The 27688-nt window shown below is 48.9% G+C and overlaps 1 protein-coding gene across 18 annotated transcripts in view; it reads right to left on the reverse strand.

The window, feature by feature from the left end:
• LOC124037843 (protein furry homolog-like) overlaps positions 1–27688 on the reverse strand; it is a 91351-nt gene that overhangs the window by 7722 nt on the left and 55941 nt on the right. For 4 of the 18 annotated variants that reach the window (XM_046352988.1, XM_046352975.1, XM_046352970.1 and 1 more), the window contains 49 exons: positions 26285–26329; positions 24971–25074; positions 24584–24692; positions 24388–24474; positions 24120–24291; positions 23733–23865; positions 23533–23640; positions 23135–23372; positions 22510–22689; positions 22296–22382; positions 21732–22000; positions 20822–21026; positions 20508–20632; positions 20265–20322; positions 20082–20173; positions 19799–19971; positions 19538–19698; positions 19332–19442; positions 18919–19073; positions 18703–18802; positions 18421–18589; positions 17982–18247; positions 17747–17887; positions 17485–17656; positions 17171–17258; positions 16884–16996; positions 15033–15183; positions 14841–14944; positions 14494–14676; positions 14095–14296; positions 13640–13761; positions 13289–13476; positions 12925–13019; positions 11844–12472; positions 11403–11671; positions 11026–11166; positions 9460–9660; positions 8992–9153; positions 8799–8897; positions 8516–8692; positions 8051–8059; positions 7399–7611; positions 5932–6108; positions 3232–3560; positions 2978–3055; positions 1450–1657; positions 1210–1359; positions 836–934; positions 4–75 (listed from right to left, as the gene is read on the reverse strand). In XM_046352988.1, coding sequence (XP_046208944.1) covers positions 4–75; positions 836–934; positions 1210–1359; positions 1450–1657; positions 2978–3055; positions 3232–3560; positions 5932–6108; positions 7399–7611; positions 8051–8059; positions 8516–8692; positions 8799–8897; positions 8992–9153; positions 9460–9660; positions 11026–11166; positions 11403–11671; positions 11844–12472; positions 12925–13019; positions 13289–13476; positions 13640–13761; positions 14095–14296; positions 14494–14676; positions 14841–14944; positions 15033–15183; positions 16884–16996; positions 17171–17258; positions 17485–17656; positions 17747–17887; positions 17982–18247; positions 18421–18589; positions 18703–18802; positions 18919–19073; positions 19332–19442; positions 19538–19698; positions 19799–19971; positions 20082–20173; positions 20265–20322; positions 20508–20632; positions 20822–21026; positions 21732–22000; positions 22296–22382; positions 22510–22689; positions 23135–23372; positions 23533–23640; positions 23733–23865; positions 24120–24291; positions 24388–24474; positions 24584–24692; positions 24971–25074; positions 26285–26329 — 7719 coding nt within the window. The remainder of the gene's footprint in view (positions 1–3; positions 76–835; positions 935–1209; positions 1360–1449; positions 1658–2977; positions 3056–3231; positions 3561–5931; positions 6109–7398; positions 7612–8050; positions 8060–8515; positions 8693–8798; positions 8898–8991; positions 9154–9459; positions 9661–11025; positions 11167–11402; positions 11672–11843; positions 12473–12924; positions 13020–13288; positions 13477–13639; positions 13762–14094; positions 14297–14493; positions 14677–14840; positions 14945–15032; positions 15184–16883; positions 16997–17170; positions 17259–17484; positions 17657–17746; positions 17888–17981; positions 18248–18420; positions 18590–18702; positions 18803–18918; positions 19074–19331; positions 19443–19537; positions 19699–19798; positions 19972–20081; positions 20174–20264; positions 20323–20507; positions 20633–20821; positions 21027–21731; positions 22001–22295; positions 22383–22509; positions 22690–23134; positions 23373–23532; positions 23641–23732; positions 23866–24119; positions 24292–24387; positions 24475–24583; positions 24693–24970; positions 25075–26284; positions 26330–27688) is intronic. The other 14 variants (XM_046352980.1, XM_046352987.1, XM_046352983.1 and 11 more) reach the window with 12 other exon arrangements.

The following is a 27688-nucleotide window of genomic DNA, read 5'->3' on the forward strand; positions in this document are numbered from 1 at the left end:
TACCTGGGCTTGAGTGTTGGTTGGTTGTTGGTTGCCGTCTTTGTCACGAAACGTCTTCCTGCAGTTCTCCAGCCACTGTGTGAATGGGATGAAGGAGAGAATACGTCATGAAATTGTCTTTTTTCTTTCGCCGAGTGTGTGTTTGTGCAGGGGTCAGGTGGGGGGTAGATTTAATAAGAGTGCTGTGCTTAGCGAATTAAAGAGGGTTGGTTCCAGTGCAGGGGGGTGGAGACCAATCCTCCAGGAACTGCACCAGTCTCATTCAATTAGCGCCCCTGCATCCTGGAGCCCTCTCTCTCAATCTCATCTGTCCTCTTTACCCCCCCCCCCTCCATCCTCCCTCCCTCCCTCCTGTCCAACCCTCTAACTGATTTAGGAGCGCCAGAGAATATTTTTAGCCCGTCAGCAGAGGATGTCGCTAGCAATGAGGACGCTAACGGACGCCAAATCCACTCATATCCTCCTGTGATTCAATGGCTGACCTGACGACAAGCGACAGCCGACATTTATCTCCTTATGACTCAGCTCATTGTCTCGGTTCTGTTCCCTCAGCCTCTTCCTCCCTGAGCTGGGCTGGAGGTGAAATGAGGCGTAACCGGACAGCTCATTGAGCCTTCAGGTTTTCCTCACTATAAATGAGAGGCCATTGAAGTGCCACTCAGTGTTCTGGTGCAGGGCCGGTCTGCAAACAGATATGTGCTATGATAATTAGCCATAGAATAAGGATGTGTGATTGCGTGGTCTGAGGGTTTAGGAAACTAGAGGTCAGAGTACTGTAGCTAGGGACGAGTGTGTAACCGTTAGATGTACATGGTGATGAACGGGGAGAGCTCACCTCCTCAGCCGCCTCTCTCTTGCCGTTGTAGGTGTCCAGGTGCTCCTGCAACTCCAGCACACTAAACTTCAGAGTCTCCAGCAGTCCACATGACACCAACTACGACACAGACCAGACGCGTTAACCAACTGCAGGACACAACCAACTACACAATACAACATCACATGAGTGTGTCAACTCCCTGCAGTATAGGCCAAGTGCATTTGCACTGCGTAACAAGTACGTCTGATTATACAACTGCTGCTGTCGCTAAAAATATCTTACCGACAAGCATGCTACAGTTAGCTTCGTCATGGTTCCCAACCAGAGAAATGATGCAACATAACTTCACATTAAGGAAGTGGTCATCTCTGGGTTAGCAGGCTCAGACTCACCGTCTCAGCGTCCAGCAGCACCGTGGGGCACTGGGAGTGAGAGGTCATGACCTCTAGGGAGCTGAGGAACTGGTTCCCCATTCGCTGCAGCCGCTCTCCTAGGAAACGCACTGACGAGTGGGTGATGTCGCCAAACTTCCTCTGCGTGCTCTGCAGACACCAAGACAATAACACATTCAACAGAGCGAACACACATGAATATATACAAAACATACAACTAAACATATTCCACGCTTTCACCTTAAATAGCCGGGAGAACACGTGGAAGGTGTACACAGCAGAGGACCCATCCGTGTCCGACAACATCTGGTTGACATGGCAACGCCAGGCGTCCTCCTCGTCGTCATAGGCAACGGGCTGGAAAGCTGCCAGGATGGCGGAGAGGAAGGGTGAGGGGGGCGGAGAGGCCTGGACCTCTGAGAAACCATCTTGATCGCCCTCATCCTGACTGAGAACAGACAAACACACAGGGTCTGTCTTAGTACCACTGACACACACACAGGATTCACCCAATTCTGAATGCACAAACACAAACACCCTCGCTCTGACTGCAACCAAAACAACCTCACACTTCCGTCTCTCGCCTCCTCCCCTCTCCCTCTGCAGATGTTTCTGCTGCAGTGTTTCTTTTGCAGAGCTCTACTACAGAGCAAAGAGAATACATGGCTCTCCTACCATCTTAACACAACCACACACACACGGATACTCACAGGCCTGTGGGACCGAACAGCCTGACGAAGCAGACAGAGTAGAAGTATCTGATGCCTGTGCTGCCGAGCGCTGTGGAGGACACAGACTTCGTCCTCATCCTCACCTTAACTCCCTCTCTCTCTGCAGCACAGTAACACTGAGTCTCTCTGCTAGCTGCACTAGCCTGCCTAGCACACGGCACCGTACCACACAGGAATGCAGAGCAGAGCTCTATCTGAGCCCAGCATCTGACACACACACACACACACACACACACACACACACACACACACACACACACACACACACACACACACACACACACACACACACACACACACACACACACACACACACACACACACACACACACACACCAAGGCCCCAATCTCACAGCAGGCAGCGCAACACCTCCTGCCGAGTTAAGCTTTCTTGTTGGCGCACAAACACACACAGCAGAGCCCCTCTGTTTTCCGGGGGAGGATCATTAGGAGCACTGCCATTCCCTCTAGCGATCAATCAAACTGCCTGGGTTTTGGAAATGGGGGAAATTAATTCAAGTACTTGTGTACTGAATGAGCAAGCAAGAAGTGTATACGTGGTTTCTACATCTCTGGTAGTTGAATAGAGTTGGTATGTGGCTGTACTGTGATCAGTGTCCTCTAGACGAAGTTGGTCCACCTTGATGAGCGCGTGTATATTAAAAGGAAAGAGAGGAGCCAGAGCTGGCCCACCTTCAGAGAGATGCCAGCCTCTCCAGCCCAGCCCCACTACCAGCCCTGCCCGCGTGGGAGAACAGCCAGAGATGAGCTCACCCATTACAGCAGCTCATAAGACCAGGGAAATCGCAGAGGCGCCAGGTAGCCCCGACACGACACACTCAGCCGCCCACTCGATCAATTACTTTGGAAAACACAGAACGCACATACAATACTTGCTGTCATGATACGAAGACCCACCACACACACACACACAAAACAGGTTGGGAGCAACACATGGTCAGCTGCAGAGCAGTGCCCCTGGAGCAGGTTAAGGGGTTAAGTGCCTTGCTCAAGTGCACGTCAGCAGTATGTGGCACCTGAGATATTGATGCCAGCAATACTCTGGTTGTTGACTCACTCCCCCCAGATTCCACTTCGCCGCATGCGAGTCTGAACTGAAAACAGGTATGCAAATGTAAAACAGGATGACAATCTCGAGACGGGATCAATGATACCTGCCAACAATATACACCTGACGACAAACAGATATCTGACCAGAGGCCACAACCACCGCACATATGGCCACTCATACAGGTCCTCTGATACTGGTCAGTAAAGTCAGTAGACTTACCTGGACATGTCGGAGAAGTCAGCCTCCTCCTCCTCACAGCGGTCGTCAAGCTCCTTCAGTGCCAGCGTCACGTCCTCCTCACACACAGAGCCACAGGGGCTGTCTAGGATGGGGGGCAGAGGCATGGCTGTGAGGGGGTCCCTCTCTTCACAGAGGGACCCCGGCGGGGTGTCTATGGCCGGTGGGAGAGGGGGGGCCGGGTCCAGGTCGTAGTGGGAGTCGGTGAGGTCACACAGCTCAGGGGGCAGAGGGGGGGCGCTGCTGCCAAACCCCGTGTCCGTGCTCACGCTGCTGCTCAGCTCATCTGCCGCCGTCATGCTCACCCCGTCCTAAACAGCCAGCGGGAGGAGCTCAGGAGGTCAGATATATACACACACACTACATCATTATACAAAGATACATTCTCTCTCTCTCTCTCTCTCTCTCTCTCTCTCTCTCTCTCTCTCTCTCTCTCTCTCTCTCTCTCTCTCTCTCTCTCTCTCTCTCTCTCTCTCTCTCTCTCTCTCTCTCTCTCTCTCTCTCTCTCTCTCTCTCTCTCTCTCTCTCTCTCTCTCTCTCTCTCTCTCTCTCTCTCTCTCTCTCTCTCTCTCTCTCTCTCTCTCTCTCTCTCTCTCTCTCTCTCTCTCTCTCTCTCTCTCTCTCTCTCTCTCTCTCTCTCTCTCTCTCGTCTCTCAGAACCGGTTGGTTGGCATGACAGCCCTTCTAAAAGTCTCCCTAAGAGTTACTTCAGTGGTTGACAACTGTTTTTTTTTTTGCTTATTGTACCATCAACTGAATTTTGCTCTGCCTGGAGTACCCCCGAAGTACCCCCTCACTTCCCCAGTGAGTTTATAGTCTGGTGGGTCTTCTCAAGAATCCCCCCGTGTCTTGGCCATGTACCCCCAGGGCTCCCAGTAACCCTGGTTAGGAACCACTGATCTACTTAACCTTTATCTATGCCTGACAAAAACATTACTGGCTTAATCTCATTTTATAACATTCAAGAAAATAGAGGTCACAGTCAGCATAAATCAAGAGATTGATGTTCACTTTAAAAAGCTCATACTGTAACTTGGTGTCTCTCTAGAAAAAGGGACACGCTAAAGAAATAGGGCCAATATCAATCTAGTGTTGCACTCATGTCAGGGGTGTCACTTAAAAAAACAAAACATTTAAATGGGGAAAGACAGGCTCATGGTAATTGCTGGAACGGAATAAATGGAATGGTCTCCCACAAAACACCTGGTTTCCCTGCGTCTGATACAATTCCCTCCATTCATTATTATGAGCCGTCCTCCCCTGCCCTATGCATTCTACCCCATACGGATGGATCATAAACTACCGATTTATGGCTCACACTAAATGACTAGCTACAGAAGACCATAAAACGTGCCATTTGAACACAATGCCACATTGTTACCCGACTGACAATGACAAACTGCTCTGTGGTGGCAGTTACCTGCATTAAACCACAGTGTGCGTCATTAGACAGGAAACACTACAAGTCAACTGTGTTCATGGAAGAACATGTAATTGAAATGGACGTGTTCTGTCTGTGCCTCGTTTCCCTCCATTTAAGGGTCTAAGGAGCAGAGAGGAGAAGGTGGCAGGCTGCCAGAGTGTCCCCAAGGCACGATGGTTTCATTACAGAAAGCTTTTAGGAGTCGGTGGCCGTCCGGGCCGTCATGGAGGGGATGAGCAAGAGAATCGATGGTTTTATCTGGGGCTCATTACACTAAGAGCTGGGCCTATGATGAGGAGATGTCCTTGAGCTGATGGGTACGGGCAGGGACAGTGGGGCGGGGACAGTGGGGACAGTGGGGCGGGGACAGTGGGGCGGGGACAGTGGGGGCTCACAGGGAATCTTTATTCGCATTATTGGGGGGGGGTTCTCTCTGACTGAAAGCCCACGTTGAAAATCCCACCTCTCAGTTTCACTCGAACAATCCGCAGATGTACATCCTGTGTCAGTGTGTATGAGATGGTCAATTCAGAATGGGGTCGTCGGGGACAAACAAGAGTGGCGTACTATCAACACAAAACCTAAACATTATGTGGAAGAGGTGTAGTAGTGGCAGAGATAAAAATGGACTAATGGAAGCTGTTAGTGACTACGGGTTCCCTAACTGTGTTCCCTGGTGAACTGTCCTCACTGGTTATATCTAACGCATGTCTGTGTCGTGTCACAATGCTCTCTAGCGTAGCCGGCTGAACTAGCTCATACTCACATATGGGTCTGCCCCGCTGGTGTCCAATGCGCAGCACGTATTTAACGCGGGGTTTCGTTTTGAATGTTCAGGTTCCAAATTGAGAGGTGAACCGTTTCGGCTAGCCTGAGGTGAGCATTGACGATGATCTCCCCCCCCCCCCCCAATTTACACAAGCAAGAACCACAAACCAGCTAAATCAGAGAAAGCAAGAGCCAGCCCACCACAACACCCACAAGCCCCGAGCAGCGCGACAAGCAGAGAGAAAGAGAAGAGACGGAGGGAGATGTGAACAAAGAGAGCACCCCTTACGGCCCTGTCCAGAGAACAGGCAGGACAAGAGCCAGCCCACTGCACCCCAGGTACAGCACTCTCCTTAGAGGCAGGCGGAGAGAGGAGTGAAAAAAACATGACTGACAGAGAGCCCAGCAGAGGTAGAAAGTGGTTAAAAGAAGAAGATAAGGCGCTAGAAAGAACCGGAGCACCCAGATTTATTTCTCCCGATTGGTCGCACCTCAGGCAGCTGACTGCTGTTTGAGTCAGAGCGAGGCATCTCCAGTGCAGTGCTGTCCTGGCGGGGCAGCAGGGCCGTGGTCTCCTCTGTCAAGGCACTGCTGGACGACTCCTGCGATTGCTGCAGAGAGTCCACGTGGTTGGACGTGGCATCGTCCGTAGCCGAGTCACTGTTCATCTGGAGTGAGAGACGGACGCAAAGTACGGTTCAACTTTTCCATTTGGAATTAGATAGTAAATAAGTAAATAAATCAAACCTCCAAACTCTATACATTATCTGGTCTCCTCTGCTCCGAGTCTCCAGGATATCTGCTAGTATACTGTTACGTTTCTATTGTTCAACATGCAAGTTTTTTTTTTTTTTTTTGCATACAAGAGTTAGACGTTTACCAATAAAGAAAAATCTGCTATGTTCCAGGCATCCTTACAAAACATTCTTGTTATTCGAAAAACGATATATTCTTACATTACTCAAATGTAAATGACAAATGACATGCTGCATGCTCATGGTAGCATTGTTTAAAAGTTACTACAGAGCCGTGTTTGGGCCCAAGGGCCACTAGAGGATCAGTCTCACAGTGCACTATCAAGCGCAAAGGAGGACTAAGAAGACAGCACAGACTGAAGAGCAGCTCCAGGAATAACAACATATTGTCGATAACACCCTGGGAAGATGTATACATTTTTTTATAGCAAAGCAAAGAGACGTTAGAGAAAGGCAGCCAGAGGTTTGGGGGTTAAAATGATATTGGGTTCATGCTCACAAAGGAACATGCTGCTCAAGTTCTGCCAGGTGTAACTTGACTACATACGTTTTTGACATGGCATGCTGTGGACTCGAGTTTCACTTCATTGTCACTAATCTCCCAGTTAGTTCATTGATTCCCATATGTTATGTTCGTGACCTTTAACATATCAGAAAGCTGGACTGATTCTTAGAAGTACAGTGTTTGGGTCTCTACTTACCTAAAAACAAACTTCTGGGGGAAGGGGGGGGGTACTGGTTTGTGGGGGGTAGAGCATCTGGATTTGAAGTGGGTAGAGCAAATTGGGGTGAAGGAGGGTAGAGCATCTAGGATTGGGGTGAAGGAGGGTAGAGCATCTAGGATTGGGGTGAAGGAGGGTAGAGCATCTAGGATTGGGGTGAAGGAGGGTAGAGCATCTAGGATTGGGGTGAAGGAGGGTAGAGCATCTAGGATTGGGGTGAAGGAGGGTAGAGCATCTAGGATTGGGGTGAAGGAGGGTAGAGCATCTAGGATTGGGGTGAAGGAGGGTAGAGAGGGAAATAGTGACCGTTACCAGCGGAAGCAAGCATCTAGCCCCAGGGCAAACTGGGTAAGGTAGCAGCTCTGCAATAGCTCTGCTCAGCGGACACACACACACCATGCCAACGGGCTGTGTGAGGAGCATGGGGGCGGGAGGGGGGCGGGAGGGGGACGGGGGCACCCTGGTGGCGGGTGAGACTTACGAGGCCAGAGCGGGTGAGAATCTGGCTAGCGCTCAGTACCTCCTCCTCAGATGACTCATCCGTGTCCTCCTGGTTGGTGAGGTTGAGGCTGGGCGTGCTCCCGGTGTACTGGCACTCCTGCAGGGACGGCGTGTCCCCGTCTCCCTCCCCCTTGTCCATGCTGTCCAGGGAGCGCCGGCGCACGCCCCAGTTAAAGTTGTCCATGCTCTCCCCCTACAGGAAACAGCAGTCAGATACCAGTAGAACTAACTGAAGTGTGAGATATCTGTCGAAGATGTGGATGGATGACAACAGCACAAGTACACAAGAAACCAGAAGTACGTCACTAACATGCCACATCTAAAAGAGCTGTGTTTGCAGTAATGGGAAGGGGAGGAAACAACGCCTTTTCTTCAAGGCTTTGACCCTAATCACTTCGGACATAGAGCTGCAAAACTTTAAAGACAAACTAAATAAAAGCACAAGAGGAGGAAAAATCAGGACAAAGTGCGGACGACATCAATCATGAAACACAAAGTATTTGTGGCATGCTTCATTGGCTGTCTGTTTCTAGACTGACAAAACAGGTGCTTCTACAGGGTGACAATCACATGGACTGACAGAGGGCCACCAGGGCACTGAGGAGAGCAGCTCTTGCTGGCCCAAAACTTACCTGCAACTCCTTGTGGCGGGAAAGGAGGAAAGGTAACAAAGTGAGTTAGGAAGAGTAGGGACAGTTAGAGGACAACATGGAAGAAAATCATACCGAGACACACACACACACACACACACACACACACACACACACACACACACACACACACACACACACACACACACACACACACACACACACACACACACACACACACACACACACACACACACACACACACACACACACACACACACACACACACACACACACACACACACACACACACACACACGTACTTGAGTGCACGAGTCCACAATCACACACACTGAATGAAACCATTTATTGTCACCCATCAACGACATGATCTAATATGATGCAACAGCAGAGAGACTATTGCAAATGATTATATACAAGACAGGTGTGTGTGTGTGTGTGTGTGTACAGATGACTTATCCTAGTGTACAGTAAATCACCCCTCACCTCAGCATCTTCCAGCTCCACGTCCAGGAAATCAAAGTCCTTGAAGACTCCAAACTGCTGCTCACTTCCTGCATCCTCTCCCTGCAGGTCCTCCTCCCTCACCACCTCCTCCACCGTGGGGATCAGACTGGTCTGCTGGTCACCCGAGTCCAGGTCCTCGTTGGAGGAGAACACCACCTAAACACAGACAGAGAGTACAGTTATGGTAAACATGTTCAAATTAAAGCACGTGGAGGGATAGGATATGTTTTGTTGAAGTTGATCACTAGTCCTGCTCGCTCACAGTTTGACATGCCAGGTGTCTTACAGAAGGATTCTTGGGAACGCCAGACTCAGGACCACACAGAGAGAGAACGTTCATGAGCTTCTCTCTGGTTCTCCTCTGAAATAAGACAACATAAACCAAAAAATGCATGAGACATTCCAACGTTAAACACATCAAACCACGTCGTAACATTTCCCGTGGCTGAAAGTACCTGAGAGAGTTGGGGCCTCTTCCAGCTGACAGGCACCAGGCCGTTGGAGTTGGATCCAGAGGAAGTGGAGGACGTGCTCCGGGTCACAGCGATGACTTGCGGTTTCCCATTCCGCCCTGCAGCTGTGCGCTGGTCCCCGTACTTATGCCCTATGATGGGCGTCTGGGGGTCAAAGGTTAAACCAGTCAATCTCGATTACACAGGTCTGATTATTTTCTGATAAATGGTAGGGGATGAAGGTAAAAGACGAGTGAGAGAAACATGGAAAGAGTGAAAAAAACAATCAATCAGAGAAGGACGAAAAGATAACAAGGACCTAGCTCAGGACAGATGTCTGAGAAAGGTACTTCTTTTGTATTGACATTTTAGCAGCATATACAGTTTCATACAAAAACATGTTACAACATAACACACAAAGCACAACGGTTTAAAAACGTCCATTTACACATTGAGCAGGCAAGACCTCACCTCTGAGATGTCAAAGTGGAAGTCCAGCGTCTTGCCAGGCAGCTCCTTAGAGGAGTTGTTGAAGATGCGAGTGAAGGCGATCTCTGGGGATCCAGAGGACTCGGTGCTGTAGGAGCGCTGCACCTCGTCTGGCACCACCAGGCTGGCCGACCGAGACACCACCAGCTTCAGGATGTTCTGGGCCTCCTTCCAGTACGGGCTCTGGAGAACACACAGGAACAGAGGTGGTGTTGGTTAGATTGTCAATAGGAGGGAATTTTAAAATGGTTTTAGGAGGACACCTCAGTTATAGGGAAAGTTAAGAAATATATTGTCTTTCAGTGCTCCTATGATACTGTATGACATTTTCTAATTCAAGTTCTCATGTCACGTACACAAGTACAGTGAAATGCCTTTCATGAAAGCTTGAAACCCAACAACGCAGTAATCAATATAGTACTAACAAAGTAGAACAAAAGCATGACAAATAAAAATAAGAACACGCAAAAGTAAGAAGCTATATAGCGGGTCAGTTCCAATACCATATTTACAATGTGTAGGGATACTGGAGTGAAAGAGGTGGATATGTATAGGGGTAAGGTGACCAGGCATCAGGATGTATGATAAACAGAGTAGCAGCAGCGTAAATGATGATTGCATGTGAGTAAGTGTGTGTGTGTGCGTGTGTAGAGTCAGTATAAATGTGTGGGCATGTTATGCGCGAGTGCATAGAGTCCTGTGAGTTTACATAGAAACAGTGCCAAAATCACATAGAAGTGTCAACTAGTCCACATAGCCATTCTGTTAGATATTTAGAAGTCTTATGGCTTGGGGATAGAAGCTGTTCAGGAGCCTGTTGGTGCCTGACTTGATGCACTGGTACTGCTTGCCGTGCGGAAGCAGAGAGAACAATCTATGGCTTTGGAGGCTGGAGTCTAACGATGACCAAGCAGCCATGGGTGAACAGGGAGTACAGGAGGGAAATAAGCACACACCCCTGTGGGGTCCCTGTGTTGAGGGTCAGCATATTTGATCCTACTCAGACCAGGCTGACAACCCTTTACAAGCAACCTTGAAAGAACTCGGTCTGAATTAACAGTCTTTATTCAAACATACTAACAAAAGAATCCACTTGTACAAAAGCACACACTGCTGTGGAGGTCGGTGAGTGGAGAATTGTCCTGAGGCTGGGGAGGGTAGGAGTGGTAGTCAGGCCAGCTGCAGCTCTGACTGAAGAGCAGATCAAGCCCAGGGGTCAGGGCTGGTAAAAGGCTCTTCTATAAAGAGCCTTGGCTGGCTGACTATGTCCAAATGGCCTGAGATCCATGACCTGCTTTAAATCTTCAAGTGTGTCACTCTGTAGAGAGGGAGTCATTCTGGCTTTCTCCCTCACATATTCACTCTCTTACACACCAAAGGCTGTATCTGATGAAATGAAAGAGCAACGTGACACACAGTACATTGAGTCAGGCAGCTCTATTCCTGTATCAGCCAATTCCCGTTCATTCTCCTCAAACCTCTCCGAGATGAGGCCTAAACAGTGTCAGAGTGTTGAGCTGAAACCTAAAGGGCGAAACCAGGTCTCACCTGGACATATTTTCCGATGATCTTCATGATCTCCAGGTTGAACTGTTTGACGGGTGCAGCCGACAGGTCGATGTGACTCAGCAGGCTGTAGATGATCTGCAGCAGGGATTGCTGCATGCTGGGTAGGCCTTTCTCCAGCAACTGGGGATGAGAGGGGAAGGGTAAGGAACAGGCTAACAGCAGCCATCATGGGTTAGATGTTGGACATCTGATTACCAGCTGACCAACAATCAACTGCTGACTTGCCATAATAAAAAAAAAACACAAGCTCCTGTAAACGGAGGTTAACCAGTGGGTGTAATGTAGACGGATTACGTAATAAGTTGCCAGCTCTGATTCTCCTACTTCTATGAAAGCCTGGTGTTGCGGGTGCTTACCTCGGCCAGGTATGTGACCAGATTGAACGTGATCTCAGCGAAGGCGTCGTGCAGGTAACGACACACCACGTTGATCCAGTTGGCGCAGTCTCTGGAGTAGCTGTGTGCACTGTACAGGCTCATCATGTGGGCCAGGTTTGACAGCGTGGCGGACTTCTCCTCGGCACACACCGTGGCTATCTTGTCCGCCGTCTCCTTGCAGAACGGAGTGGGGCTGTCAAAGTGCTGGATGAGGTGAGGCAGCAGGCACAGGATGTTCAGAGGAAAACCTACAAGGAGACGGCAACAGACGACATCAGGATCAAGTGAATCTAGATCGACCCGAGCGAACACAGGAAGAGAAACAGGTCTAAACCAACCGGAAGGCTCCAGGGAGATTAGTGCCATTTACCAAGCATGAAGCCAGGAACTTGTGCTGAATAAAATCTATAAGATCAATACCTGCTCGCTTACCTGCCACCTGGGAGGGGTCGACCAGTGTGTGGCGGGAGACGCTGATGAGCTTGTTGAGCAGGTGAATGGTGAGCTCCTGGGTGGAAGCTGAGGTGAAGCCCTTGAGGAAGAGCTGCAGCAGACCAGGGAAGCTGTACCATTTCAGCTTGGCCTGCACCCTCTCTAGTCTCTCCCTGCTGTCTGCGTTCTCCAGGGGCAGCTGACCCAGTAGCTTGTTGAGCAGCCGCAGGGCCAGCAGGTACTCAAACTCATAGTCCGACTCCAGAAGGGAGGCCGCTATCCAGAACACCGTGGCCATCAGGTTGGATGGGTCCACAGGAGGGATGGCCTCCTCCCCAGGACCCGCTCTGCCACCCTCCCGCAAAGACGACAAGCTCTGCGTTCGCGCTAGGTTGCCGTGGCTGCCGGCCAGCCGGTCGGCTATGTCTAGGGTATTACTGCGCCGGCGGTCTCCCTTTCGTTCACCCATGAGGCTGGCGCGGAGGGAGTTGCTGCGGGTGTGGCTGTGGGGGTAGTGGCCTTGGTGGAAAAGACCACCGCTACTCAGATTCAGCTGGCCTGTGCTCTTCCTTTTAGCTGCAAACTTGGCCCCCAGCAGGTGCTCATGGGCAGAGGCCCTGCAGGATAAATGACAATGAGTATGTCGCTAACACAGGGTTTTAAAGTGTCGATAATGCGTTTGTTTAGAGAGCTCGAGTTGACAAAATTGTGTTCGTATCAGCGACGGGAAATTCCACAGTAACAGCGTGAGACACAATGTCCACTGAACATTTGACAAAAACACATTTACTTGAAGAACAGTGCAGATGCAAAGTTTGGTAACAGAATGACGGAACAAACAGCACAAACCGTCGTCATTCTGTTACCAAACTTTGCATCTTCACTGTAAACGTGTTTTTGTCAAATTCTCAGTGGAAATTGTTAAGTAGTCCTTGTGCATGGAGTTGTATGGTTTGCTGAACTTTGCAATCATTGGTTTTGCTAGACATACATTTTCATGTGAAAAATCAGAGAGTCTCATTGTCACTGTTACCGTGGAATTGCCCAGATCTAACTGGTCAGTACTTACTGTGCCAAGGCAGTGAGGAGGTCATAGTTCTTGACGGTGTCAGCGAGCGTGTCGATCCCTGACTCCAGAGTCAGCAGCAGCTCGATAACAAAACCCTGAGGAGACAGAGGAGCAGAGGTCAACCACCGAGACAAACCGACCCCTGATACTGCAGTACCCAGTGGCTGCTGCTTCCTAACAGAGCTGCTGAGCCACACTGATCACAGGTCAGAGTGGCTGAACCCTCTGGTGTATAGTACCCGTTTAAGCGGCTATGCTCCCTCTCATCTGAGATCAGAAGTTAGTGAGAAAACTAATAGAGCAGACAGCCCAAAGGACATACTAGAAGGTGGTTGTCTTGATACCGGTGGGTGGTCAAGCTCACCTGTGCCTCCTCTCCCGGGTCGCCCACTGTCTCTACGAGGCGTGAGAGGACATCAGAAAGCGTGGCGGCTGTGAGGGGTTGTTTGAGAGCCCTGAAGATCTGGAAGGAGCGTCCTGCGTAGTGACGAGACGAGCAGGACAGAGCAGTTTGCAGCGCTACCTCACTCAGCAACTGCTCCAGTTGGAAACCTGATTAACACAAACCGCCAGAGATATTTAATATAAAAACACAAGGATTCTAGACATAAGAACAGAGGGATAATTAATGGCAATATTTTAGCGCTAAGAAATGCTACAGACAGGACAGTCAGTGCAGCAGAGAGGGATAAGGAAGTGACAAACACACAAGGACCTGACTGGGACTGTTTGAAGACTGTCACTACATGTCGGAGGAACACGCTCAGCTGGTCAGCACTCTTTATGTTGGGGTTCTTGGGTGACACGTCCTCATGGTTCCACAGGGGCCCCCGCTTCCTGCAGGACAGACAGACAAGACCGAATCAGGAGAGAAAACGAGGGGAAGTCCAAACGATCGTCACACAACTCATCGAACCCTGATATTCTCACCCCAAGACAAAAATGGTTTGTAGTTGCACACGCAAACACATGCAAATGAACGATACCCCATCCTTTCAGACATGGCTGCAAGTGCGAGATCAGATGCATGGGTTGGATGAAGAAATGAGTCATGATGGTACAGTACATCACACAAGACAAACTGACATATAGAGCTATGACACACACATACAGTGCAAAAAAAAAATAGATTTTCAGGTAAATGTAGTGCAGTTGAGTGTCGGGCACTACCTGGAGGTGACAAACTCGATGAGGGCTTTGACCTTCTCGTACTGCTCTGCGGTGACATCCACCTCGTTGATCAGGGTGGGGGTGAGGTGGGGCAGGGGGACGACTCCTGCACCCAGGCTGATGCTGGACGACGTGGAGCTGGAGCTCAGGCCTGAGTCTGTCATGGGAGACGGCTGGTAGTCTGGCACAAAGTCACACACTCCTGCGTGAGTAACACACAGACACGAGCATGGCTGACAAATCGCTAGAAACTTGAGACGTCACACACTGATCTGTGAAGACTGGAGAGCAAATAAGGACATGGATCTCTGCTGCCCCCTACTGATCTTATAGAAGCAGGCAAAGGGATATTTGTGTGCTTGAGCTAAGCTACTCAGATCTTTGCAGAGCGCTACTGACCTGTGAGGTTGAACTCGTGGGGCGGTGGCTTCACGGTCAGCACCTTTGGGTCGTTGTACTCTCGGTTGCGCAGCAGCACGGAGGCCAGGGATTGGACTCCACTGTTGGTTCCCTGGACGACCAGCAGGTGAAGCAGGAGGCGTTTGCAGTGCTCGTAGACCTCAGGGTGCTGGTGGTCCAACCCTGGTGGGGGGAGAAAAAAACAAGGGACTGCTGAGAAAATCTATTCCATGAACACTGGCAAAAGTAGAGTTTGCATTTGTTTTGCCTGTAAATCATGAGTATAAAGACAAGTATACGTCACTCAAATTGTCATCAGTTAGCTGTAGAGGTGAGTGGTTAGTTACCTATGAAGATGGAGTGCAGCAGGAGGTGAAGGTAGGCGCTCCACTCCACTTTGACCCCATGGTCCACTATGAGGTCAGTCAGTAGGATGACAGCTATGTTACACCTGAGGTACACCACACCAGAGGGTCAGCCGGGACAGGGGAAAGGTCATACAGACAGGTCAGAGGCCAAGTGGAGAGGGTCGAGGTTACCTGTGGAGGGGTACTCCAGGGGTGTTCGTCTCCGGCAGGTAGTCCACCAGAGGGGACCAGCAGCCCCCTGTGGGAGGGAAAGGGAGGGGCTCGGGACGGTTGTGGTCCATCACCTTCAGACGCCAGTTAGCATACAGCGGCATGGAGTCACCTGGAGAAAACAGTGGCTTATCACACACACCTGTGGCAACGTGGACATACAGTATGTATATACAGTTGAAGTCAGAAGTTTACATAAACCTTAGCGAAATACATTTATACTCAGTTGCACAATTCCTGACATTTAATCCTAGTAAAAATTCCCCGTCTTAGGTCAGTTAGGATCACCACTTTATTTTAAGAATGTGAAACGTCAGAATAATAGTAGAGAGAATTATTTATTTCAGCTTTTATTTCTTTCATCACATTCCCAGTGGGACAGAAGTTTACATGCACTCAATTAGTATTTGGTAGCATTTCCTTTAAATTGTTTAACTTGGGTCAAACGTTTCAGGTAGCCTTCCACAAGCTTCCCACAATAAGTTGGGTGAATTATAGCCCATTCCTCCTCACAGAGCTGCTGTAACTGAGTCAGGTTTGTAGGCCTCCTTGATCGCACTCTTTTTTAAGTTCTGCACACAAATTTCCTATGGGATCGAGGTCAGGGCTTTATGACGGACACTCCAATACCTTGACTTTGTTGTCCTTAAGCCATTTTGCCACAACTTTGGAAGCATGCCTGGGGTCATTGTCCATTTGGAAGACCCATTTGCGACCAAGCTTTAACTTCCTGACTGATGTCTTGAGATGTTGCTTCAATATATCCACATAATTCTCCTCCCTCATGATGCCATCTATTTTGTTAAGTGCACCAGTCCCTCCTGCAGAAAAGCACCCCCGCAACATGATGCTGCCACCCTCGTGCTTCACGGTTGGGATGGTGTTCTTTGCAAGCCTCCCCCTTTTCCCTCCAAACACAATGATGGTAATTATGCCCAAACAGTTCCATTTTTGTTTCATCAGACCAGAGGACATTTCTCCAAAAAGTATGAGCTTGTCCCCATGTGCAGTTGTGAACCGTAGTCTGGCTTTTTAATGGTGGTTTTGGAGCAGTGTCTTCTTCCTTGCTGAGCGGCCTTTCAGGTTATGACGATAAAGGACTCGTTTTACTGTCGATATAGATACTTTTGTACCCGTTTCCTCCAGCATCTTTACAAGGTCCTTTGCTGTTGTTCTGGGATTGATTTACACTTTTCTCACCAAAGTACGTTCATCTCTAGGAGACAGAATGTGTCTCCTTCCTGAGCGGTATGACGGCTGCGTGGTCCCATGGTACTTATACTTGCGTACTATTGTTTGTAAACATGAACGTGGTACCTTCAGGCGTTTGGAAATTGCTCCCAAGGCTGAACCAGACTTGTGGAGGGCCATCATTTTTTTTCTGAGGTCTTGGCTGATTTATTTTGATTTTCCCATGATGTCAAGCAAAGAGGCACTGAGTTTGAAAGTAGGCCTTTAAATACATCCACAGGTACACCTCCAATTCACTCAAAAATGGACTCAAATGATGTCAATTAGCCTATTAGAAGCTTCTAAAGCCATGACATAATTTTCTGGAATTTTCCAAGCTGTTTAAAAGGCACAGTCAACTCAGTGTATGTAAACTTCTGACCCACTGGAACAGTGAATTATAAGTTAAACAATTGTTGGAAAAATTACTTGAGTCATTCACCGACTTGCCAAAACTATAGTTTGTTAACGAGACATTTGTGGAGTGGTTGAAAAACAAGTTTTAATGACTCCAACCTAAGTGTATGTAAACTTTTGACATCAACCGTACATAAAGCATAGAGTAGTATGGCTGTCTCTTACTCTTCTCCTCCTCATAGGATCCTCCAGAGCTGCTGCTGTAACGAGACTCCAGGCGGTGGTGCTGACGGTTCAGGTTGCTGTTCAGACCGCTGTAGATGTCCAGATGGGTGGAACTGCAGACAACAGAGAGACAGCTGTAGTCTTACTGGGAGTGTCTCGGTGTGTGTGTGTGTGTGTGTGTGTGTGTGTGTGTGTGTGTGTGTGTGTGTGTGTGTGTGTGTGTGTGTGTGTGTGTGTGTGTGTGTGTGTGTGTGTGTGTGTGTGTGTGTGTGTGTGTGATCTCATACCCGTCATCCATGTTGGAGTCTTTATTCTTGCTGCTGTCATGGTGAGCGTCGGTTCCTGGCACCATGGTGTTACTGCTGGAGTTGGTTCCTGTGGACAGAGATGGGGATAGACATCTAGAAACTATGACAACACGGTTCATGAGGTACATGACAGACAATGTCATTATGACAGTCATTCATACAGTCCAACAGTCCATGAGGGAGCAGACGGGAGAATATGTAACATAGAAACATCAAGCATCTGTGTTTCATATACCAGGACAGTGGGGCTATAACGTAGAGGGACATGTATAGAAGACCGTGTGATTATATACCTGCTGAGGGGACGGAGGGGATCTTGTAGCTAGAGGTGATGCGGTAGTAGGGAGGGTTGTCCATGTGAGTGACAGCAGAGCTCACTGGGTCTGTCAGGTCCAGCTCACACATCAGCTCCTCCAGCAGCTGCATAGTCTTATCCCTGCCCAGGTACACCACCACCCGCTTCACCTGACGACACACACGTTTTAACAAACATTTAAGATGACCGAATATGGGAGGTGTGAGGGAGAGAGGACACTGTGTGTAAACTGGACTTACATAGGGCAAGAGGCTGGGCTCACTGTTGACCCCTGACATGCTGATGAGGAAGTGCAGGATGATCTTCAGGTTCTTTGGCCAGCTGTCGGCCAGCGTGGTCCACACGTTCTCTATCTCTGACCACGCAAACTCATCCCCGTACTGTATACACAAGCGAAACACAGTTCAAACAAACACTATCATTTATCAGCAGCAGACAACGTAATGCCTGTGTGTGGTCAGGTCGCGGTCATACCTTGGCGGTCATGAACATGAGGTTGTTGAGCACCATGGTGGTGGCATGTGGGGAGCCCCAGCCCTCCCCTCTGAGCCAGCGCCGGCTGTTGACCATCATCATGTCGCGCTCGTGGGCCTCCTCCTCCTCCTCACAGACTGGGGGTTCCTGTCGCCGTGGCGACGGCTTGAAGTCCACCAGCTCCACGTTGTTCATCCAGGGCAGGAGGTAGTGCAGCATCACCTGGCGACCACCAGGGTGTGCTGTCTGGATACGCTGGCTCACCTCTGGGGAAGGAAACGGCACAGTCGCCACACCGATAAGACTCAAATCTACGTGTCAAACGCCAAAGCTACGCATCTCGAATGACCGGCCATTTCCTTTTAAAGAGCACTACATTAACCAGGGTGTCCTTTGAGACAGAAGAGTGTAGGATGGTGTGTGATGTAACGGTGCAGACCTGAGAAGATGGGCAGGGTGAGCTCTGGGTATGTCCTGGCCAGCTCCTCAGACAGCTGGTAGTAGGAGACAGAGTAGAGGTGTGGCAGCGTGGAGGGAGGGCTCAGGATCCCATCTGTTCTCTGGATCTCCAGTTTGTGAGCGTAACGGAAGAGCTTGGGCTCCAAGATCTGGGGAACAGAACACGCACAGAAAAATCCCATTAAGTACATGTAAAAAAAAAAAAAATACTGGATTTTTCCCAAATAGAGCCAGTATGTGGCCTGGATGGTGTCAAACCAACCTGCAGCAGCTGCATGGCCACCTCATAGATATCTCTGGATGAATCAGCAGACTTGAACAGGATCAGATTCAGCAGCACCACAGTGTCAAACTGGTAATCCCTGTAGACCATACGATATCAATCATATATATATATATATCATATATCCCTCATATAACACATTATGTATTACAGAGTTAATACACAGAAACACACACTATAAAATGGCCGACATGCCTGTTGTGAAAGACGTTGGCGATGGCCCTGAAGCAGCCGGCAGCCACGCGGCGTGAGCCAGTGTAACAGCGGTCCACAGCCCAGAACATCAGGTTACTCTGGTCTGGGTTCAGCTCCAACAGCAGCATCACCGCCTCACAGCCCAACTGGTGCACCTGCAGGGACACACACAGAGAAACAGACTATCAGAGGGACCATCAGCACAAGCCCTCCATATACACCCACCGCTGCACCTCAAGAGTCGAGCTATTTCCTTCCCTTCATCCGTACCACTCAAAGTAATTGAACCCGTGAAAGTTTAGCCTTATCCTGTTTGGCGATCATATCAGTGCCGATGACGGACAGCTGGTGGTAATCAAGGAATAGTTTAAGCCCAGCAGTGAGGCTGTAGTGCAGAAGGGCTCTTCTCTTACCTTCCTGTCCTGAGAGTCCAGGATGTTGTCCAGCCACTTGTAGAGATAACCGTCAGAGGAGAGGCCAACGTTATCAGCCACTGGACCACAGCACAACACTGCCGACATGGCCTGCAGACACGCAGTAGACAAACATTTACCCCGTCATGACGTGTTTACAGAGTGGGATCTCAGTGATAGTCTTGCGTGTGAACAACTGGTTGTACCTTGAGAGCACAGTACTGGTGTCGGTTGATCTGCATGTTGCGGTCGCTGTACCGGTCTAGTGGGGTGAACATGATGCTGAAGGGACCCGCCCAGTGGCTGAACAACATGAACAGACTGTGTCTCAGAGACTGCTGGGGGAAGATGGTCCTCCTCTGGTGCACTGGTGGGAATACGCAGATGTCAAATAGCCACTCACAAAACACACATATACAACATTTTACACTTTATAGTGTGTGTGTGTGTGTGTGTGTGTGTGGTACCTGGGACGTTCTGAATGATGTTAGCCACCAGAGCGCTGAAGTGACAGCGGATATCCTTCAGTGTGTCTGAGTCTTTGTCGTTCTCAGCCTCCAGCAGCTGTCTCGTCAGATCCACATACTCCAACAGTGTCGAGTTCAGAGAGTGACTCTCCCCGTCCAGACCGCCACTCCCACTGCACACACACAGGGGGTACAGTACAGCGGAGTCAAAAGATGGACGGTCCATGATTCTATAACTACGTGTGTATTTATATGTACTGGTTCTGTTCTGGCTTCCACTCACGTCTGACTGACGACGCCAGCGTCGGCCAGCAGCTCAAAGATCCGGACCAGCTGGACCCTCAGGATGTCGCGACGCCTACGTCGCTTCATGTTCTGCAACAAGATGAGCAGAGCCAGTACTGAGTAGGTAGTACAGTGTTATGTGAGATACATGGAGATGTGAGGGTCAGTGAGCTGCACCCACCTCAGGTCTCCTCTCCAGAGCCTCCTTAATGATGGGGTTCAGTTCCTCTATCAGATCTCTGGAAGACGGAATAGAAGTAAGGAAAACTACCGGGACAACGCTTGTACAAACTCACTCACTACATTCTGTGCCTACTAACCAAATAACGCACACAGTACTATATATTCAAACATGACAATTCCAACACAGGCAACTGAAACATGACTGTCAGCCACATGTCGACGTACAGGGTGGCTCCCTCACCTGAAGGCCACGGGGTTGGTCCTGCCAAGCCCCAGGACGAGTGACTCCGTGATGTCCATGCTCTCAGAGCGCATCATCGGAACAACGTGTTTGAACAGGGATGAGGGGGACGGAGTGCCAATAATCTGGACACAAACAAAGATCAGAAATCAATATGAAAAGTAATGATTTTTCAATATCTAACTAATAGGATAGAGATGTATGTAGTAAAAAAAAAACATGCAGTTTTCTCAACTTGGAATAGGCATTATCACACTGACAGCACTCAAGTAAAACATATAGAGAAAAAAAATGGATAGGTCATGCCCTCTGACCTTAGAGTCGTAGCTGTAGCCACTGTCCGGCGTGGACGCCAGCGTCTCAGGCGGGGAGCAGCGGACGGAGCCAGAGGTGGAGGAGGAGGAGTTGGGGGAGGAAGTGGCGGAGCTACAACAGAGGATCAGGTAGTTCCTCCACAACCCCACGTACGAGTCACTACTGCTGCTCAGGCTGTTCAGCTTCTTAGCATTTATAGGGCTGCTGCAGGGGCAGAGGACAAAGGTCAAATATTAATAACAGGCAGGTGGTGTGTAATATACATACAAACATACACACTTATTTGTTTTTTTGCAGGCAAAGGCAATATGCAAAAACTTTAATTTGTCGTGACAATTAGTTGCAAAGGGAAAAGGTTTGTTGACGTGTGGCTTAATTGAACCATACTACGCGGTAAATTTGCTGGGATTGGTTGAAATTGCAAGTCCTCTATTTGTACTCCGCTGATGGGTAAGTTTAATATGATAATATTGCTACACTGAGTGCTTTATGTGGAAATAGTGAGGTGATTGGTCAAATCTACAAGCCATAGCATAATATGCAGGGAAAACGCAGAATCTTGGAATCCTGGAGGGACTGATTTACAATATTACTGAAATCTCTGTGTGTGTCACAGACATACAAACACAGTAGAAAGACAGGCGCCAACTCTCCTCCTCACGGGGCTCACATACGTATACAGCTGAGGGATCTATTAGGATGAAGCCATCCACAGCCACGCTCAGAGTCTCCAGTGACGGTGTAGACTGAATGGACACCGTACACGAGACAGGGTGACGTCACTCAGCCCTCTAGTGCGCGGACTGCAACATCATCAATTCTAAGTGGCTTTTTACAACCTCAAATGTAAACGTGTACATGCACCCAAGACAACAACATTGACAAGAGTAAAGGCCTGGAGGGACATACTTGATGTCCACTTGCGGAGAGAGCAGCTGCAGGCGCGTGTAGGCGAACATCCCGGCGTAGTTGAGGGCGGTGGGGCAGTGCTTGGGCAGGTGCTCCTGGCGCAGGTAGCTGGACAGGCTGATGACCCAGGGATCCTGGCCCTGCGTCACGTGGGCAAACACCCAGATGTGCGACGGGCTGACCACGTCAAACTGGTGGCTGATGGGAGACGAGTTCCATTCTGCCAGCGTCTGCAGGTCGATACCGCTGGGACAATATAGCAGGTTGGTCTGCAGAGGAGAGGGGAGGGTCAGAGTGTACGTACCATGTTGTGCTGCTGCCATGTTGTTGTCATGTGTTGCTATCATGTTGCGTTGCTGCCATGCGTTGTCCTAGGTCTCTTTTTATGTAGTCTCTTGTTGTGATGTGTGTTTTGTCCTACATTATTATTTTGAATCCCAGCCCCCGTAGGTGGCCTTTTGCCTCTTGGTAGGCAGTCATTGTAAATAAGAATTTGTTCATAATTGACTTGCCTAGTCAAATCAAAATCATGTGTGTATTACACAACAGCTTTTCAATTCGTACCTGGTCAGCTCCTGTGAGATGGATGAAGCTCTCCAGCACAGAGGCACTTAGCCTGTCCATCACATCTATGGCCAACTCCTCATCTCCCTGAGAAAGACAGGCAGAAACAGTGAATGTGAGTCTCTTGCATCTTAACTGAGGTTACTTTAACAACAATGCATCTCATTATTTGAGTCACTTTCACAACCCCATCTCAGTCTGAGTTGGTAGTTACCTTGGCGATGCCCAGAGCGGTGTGCAGGGCTCGGACCTCTTTGAGGATATTAACAGCCAGCCTGCGCGTGGCGGGGCGGCAGCTGCACAGAACCACCAGTGCCAGGCCCTCCGCCACATGCAGCACCCCCCACAGAGGAGAGCGCTCCAGGGGCAGAGACGGCCCACTTCCAGGGCCCTGCTGGAGCACACACAGACAGGGTTACTTTATCACACAAACCCAATTCAAAATACACAATATAAACTGGGTGGTTCGAGCCCTGAATGCTGATTGGCTAACAGCCATGATATATCAGACTGTAAACCACTGGTATGACAAAACATTATTTTTACTGCTCTAATTACATTGGTAACCAGTTTATAATAGCAATAAGGCACCTCGGGGGTTTGTGATATGTGGCCATGGCTAAGGAATGTCCGCGTTGCGTTGTGCCTAAGAACAGCCCGTAGCAGTGATATATTGGCCATATACCACACCCTCTCTGGCATTATTGCTTAAATAATCCTACTACTACAGTACAGAGCAAGAAGTTTGAGCCGCTGTCCTTGTACGGCATTACACACATGTAAAACACACAGCGGTGACCACAACCGGACAAAATGAGAGCTATCCACTCTCCACCCACCTGTGCCTCGTGGGTCTTGTTGCTGGTCTGGACGGCCTGCCTCCACTGGCTGATGAGCTGCAGCAGCATCTTGACGGCGTTGTCCAGCAGCGTGGGGTGGACATCGGTGACCTCGCGCACCACAAAGTAGACAAAGCCAGAGAGCACGTCCTCCCTCCACTCTGGGAAGTCCAGCATCAGGGCCTGCAGGGTGGTGAAGGCCAGGCTGCGCAGCTCCTCGTCCATGTGGATGGTCAGCCTGGAGAGAGGACAGGATGCATGGGTCAGACAGAGGTCAAAACAGGATCACAAACAGAGCTTTTGAAGGCACAGCTCTGGCAAAATAAAAATCCCCATTGCTCTGTTCAGCAATTAGTCCCAGACAGAGGTGGCGCATGCGAAGAAGTGGGGTCCTTTACTTAGCCAGCAGCTCGATCAGGTCCTGTCTGCTCATGCCGTCCGGGATCAGCCTGGGGATGGCCGCCACACACGTACGGAACAGATCGATCTTTGGCTTCCTCTCCCCCCTGCAACATAACACACACACGTAAAGGACACACACATAGTAAAAAAACACACGTTATGGGCCACATATGTTTTAAGTCAGAGAGGCCCTTACGTAATCATGTCCTCAGGCTCCTTATTGGACATCTGGACGTTGGTCATGCTCATGGAGCGCCCCACCTCCTTGTCCAGGTGACGCAGGATGTTGTCCAGGGCCTTTCTCACCGCTGGGTAGTACAGCGACATGCCTACAAACACACAGTCATTACTCTGACACTGTACACAAACTTAGCCTTAAAATGACCCACTCCCATAAGATTATTTATTTGAGAAATGTATATTCGGCAGGGACAGTGTACAATGATCAACATTTCAGGTTCAACATCAATGTCAAATTGCCGGAGTTAGGAAGAAAGCTCATTTCGGTCCATAGTCCCAGAATCATAGCCGAGTCACACTGTCCTGTAGTGACCAGGGTGGAGCTCACGAGATGTTGACCTACCGATGACCTTGGCCTCCTCGTCAGTGAGGGTGGTGGCAAGGAAGATCTTTTTGACCCGCAGAGTGTTTCCTGAGGGCATGATGACCCCTGTGGTGGGCATGGGCGGCTCCCCGTCCTTCTGCTGCAGACTGTCAGCTATCACCAGGAAGGCCCTCAGGCCAATATTCATCCGCTGAGAGAGAGGGAGAAAGGAACAGTCAGAGATTGAAGAGTATAATCACAGCGAGTATGATTGGAAAATGACTGTCGTCTCTCGGCCATCTCTTACCTCTGGATTGATGGTGAAGGTCTTGTGAGATTTCCCCACACACAGGAGGTCATAAATTATCTCCTTCATAGCAAAGTCAAGCCTTTCCTGTGAAATGAGCCACGAAAGACCAATAATCACTAATCACAGATAACATTCAAGCCATTAGCAGAATTATACAGGAAGAACTACTCCAGCATGACCTCACAAGACACACCTGAGCTATGAACTGGATGATCTTGACAAAGATGTTGAGGGGCGTGTCCCTCGGCACCACACTACGGGAACCTTTGGGGAAAAGTGCTGAAACGATGCTGAGCAGCCGGCTGCAGGGAAACAGGACAGGATTAAAGGGATTGTTCAACTGGAGATGTTCACCAAGGAGACTGTAGACTAGACCAGTTCTGAGTGTAGATGCGATTCTAGTTCTGCTTCTGCAGAAGGAGTGGGCATTTATTTGTTGTAATATGGTGATTTAGGTGCTGGTCTGGGTGACTTTCATTTGACAGTGTCTGTTCACACAGAGATAGCGTGGTCATGGGCCAACAGGGTGAGTGTGTGGGCCCCTGACCCGTCTCAGTCTCTGGGCCGGGCTGGTACTGACCTCTGCGTGACGGTGTTGCTCTCACACTTGATCCTGATGATGTAGACCCACAGCAGTCTGTAGAGGGACTCCAGCGCCACACGGGACATTTTGGGATCTTTGTTCTTCAAAATAAAAAAGGGACAGAGAGGGAACATTTAGAACAACTGCCTCCTCCGGGAAGTCCGGTGTGGAGCACAAACCATCCCTTTGACCCACTGTACTGAATGAGACAATTTATACGGCGTGTTTCATGTCTCATTTAGAGTCAAATGTTTCGAGATGCCCCAGTGATGGATATGACTCGCGGCAAGTCGTATCTGTGATTTGAGAACGAGGTCCGCCTTCAGATCCAACGGCCTGTCCGATTCATACATCTGTCACACACCAATTACATTTAGGAATCATCTTATATAAAAAAAAACGACCGATGTACGAGATTCTTGAAAAGATTTCAGCTTGTCGTAAAAGAAGCCTGTGCCAGAGTGAGCCCGTCTATATATAGATGTAGTACAGCGTGTTATGCTAGCGGTAGTTTCTGATGTTCCGAACCCCGGGGAATGTTTGTACAGCTGAGCGTTCACAAAAACAAAAATAAATAAAAAATTGTAAAAACGCAAGTACACAGTGCTGCCAAATCAAACCCAGGCACGCAACATACCCTCCTCCAACATCAACACAACGGACAACCATACAAAGGAGTCTTTCAAGGGTACTAAAATGACCTTTCCAACCCTTCAGTGGGCCATGGAGCTGCAAGGGTGCTTCACACAGCCGCACGGCAACGCCACAGAGATAATAGAATTGGGTGTAATGAGAGACAGCCTCTCACAAACGCTAATAGAACAAACAAAATGATGCAGGACCCTACGGGTCTCCAAAACGAGACTACAAAATCCATCTGGTTAGTCCTCAGATCTACCAACAACCCCTTCCAGGTAACTGGCTTCGTAAACACCCCTCAAAGAGTAAGGAAGGTCTCTGAGAATGGGTTAGCGACACATTGGTATGATGCAGTCCGCTCGATTGACGTCACCAGGATGATGCTCTAACCACTACTATAAATAGAAAACAGCAAAGCCATAAACCACTGATGAAGTCAAAGACATCATTGCGTTTCAAATAATTTGCGATTAAGAGCCAAGTGTCCAACCACTATTTTCGGTGTAATCTTTTTTCTCAGTAAGTTCCACTTTAAGAGGACTATCAGTGTCCAGCGCATTGTTGCCCCCGGCTAAGGAGGTGCATCCCCTCTGTCCTCCAGAGGCTCAGGACAGGGTCAGGTGATCTGTCGGAGGGGGGTGGGGGGGGGGTCATGCCACCAGACAAACTCACCTGCAGTGTCTCAATCTGCTTTCGGATGCTGTTGTTAGACGGTATCTGGAGCAAGTGAAAATGTGAGCCAAAACGACGGGAGACATGGCGTGTGAGGATGAGGGGAGGGAGACATGCAGGTTAGAAAGAGAACAGAGCAAAATATAATAGAAACACAAAAATGAGAAGTTTGACTAAAAACACTCACTACCAACTAACTGCCTCCTATCGACTTGAGTCAGTCTCATATTAGACACAGAAGTGAGATGCAAAGTATGAAATGCAAAAGCAGTAATTTGTCAAAACACAAATATCCATCAATATAGTGCAATGATACACTATAGACAAGATTACATTGTTTTTTACATTTTGACATGTAGCTTGATCTTATATTCCATACTTTGTGGAAGTGAAGAGATGAAAGATGTGCAATAGATGGCAAATCAAATTGACAGGGAAGAGAACACACACACAAAGCAGGGGTGAAGAAGGTGTGGACAGATGGCGTGAGGAGAGGGACAGTGAACGGACACCAAGTAGGAAAGCAAGCCGTATGTTACGGCACCGACAAAATCGGATTGATTCTTGCTCTCCAAAACAAGGTAGGGCACTAAACTGAATCAAATCGGAATCAGCATTTGATCTGGAGTGATGTGAGAACAAGGACAGGGTTAGAATGGCCCAGTGGACAATAGGAGCTAAATCATCACTCATTCCCAAACAAATCTCCACCAGAGACTCAAGGTTCCACCACAAAAACAAGGGAGATGAGTCCACTTGGTGCTGATGTAATCTAAAATCACCAGGTTCAGTCAAACTACGTGATCAAAGAGAATCTAATCTTTCACAGGATATCAAAAGCAACTGAATCACCACCTGACTGTGATTATAGAGAGTCAGTTCAACAACAGAGTCATCAGGAGCAAAGGGAATTAAAGCACGTGTCCACCATGGAATCAGAGGGAATGAATCGCCACAAGGGAATCTATTCAGAGTTGAGAAGCGAGGACACAGTCACACAACACAGTCAAATCTGGGCTGGATTGGCTTGAGGTACGGTACAGGAGAGGAGCACAATTGATTGGCTTGATTGGTTTGGAAGGGGTTGTCGGACAGGGTAGGAGGAAGATATGATTATTAAGGCACACCCTTCAACCCCAAAACACCTCAGATCCATTTCTGATGTGTGGGGGATGGCTAACATCTCACTATGGCAATTAACAACTTACCTGGGCTAAAGAACATTCTGCTAGAGCAGTAAGGTTTCAGTCATGGTAACAGTAACACATGACAGAACTCGGTACGCAACAAACATTTGAGGTTCATAGCACGTAATACAGCTAAAGGGAAATAAATCTATTTTCATTTTACAGTCTTTAGAAAATAACACTTCAAACATTAGGGAAGCCGCAGTCTTTAAAGATA

Source organism: Oncorhynchus gorbuscha, linkage group LG06 (assembly GCF_021184085.1).
Source record: "Oncorhynchus gorbuscha isolate QuinsamMale2020 ecotype Even-year linkage group LG06, OgorEven_v1.0, whole genome shotgun sequence".
NCBI lineage: Eukaryota > Metazoa > Chordata > Actinopteri > Salmoniformes > Salmonidae > Oncorhynchus > Oncorhynchus gorbuscha.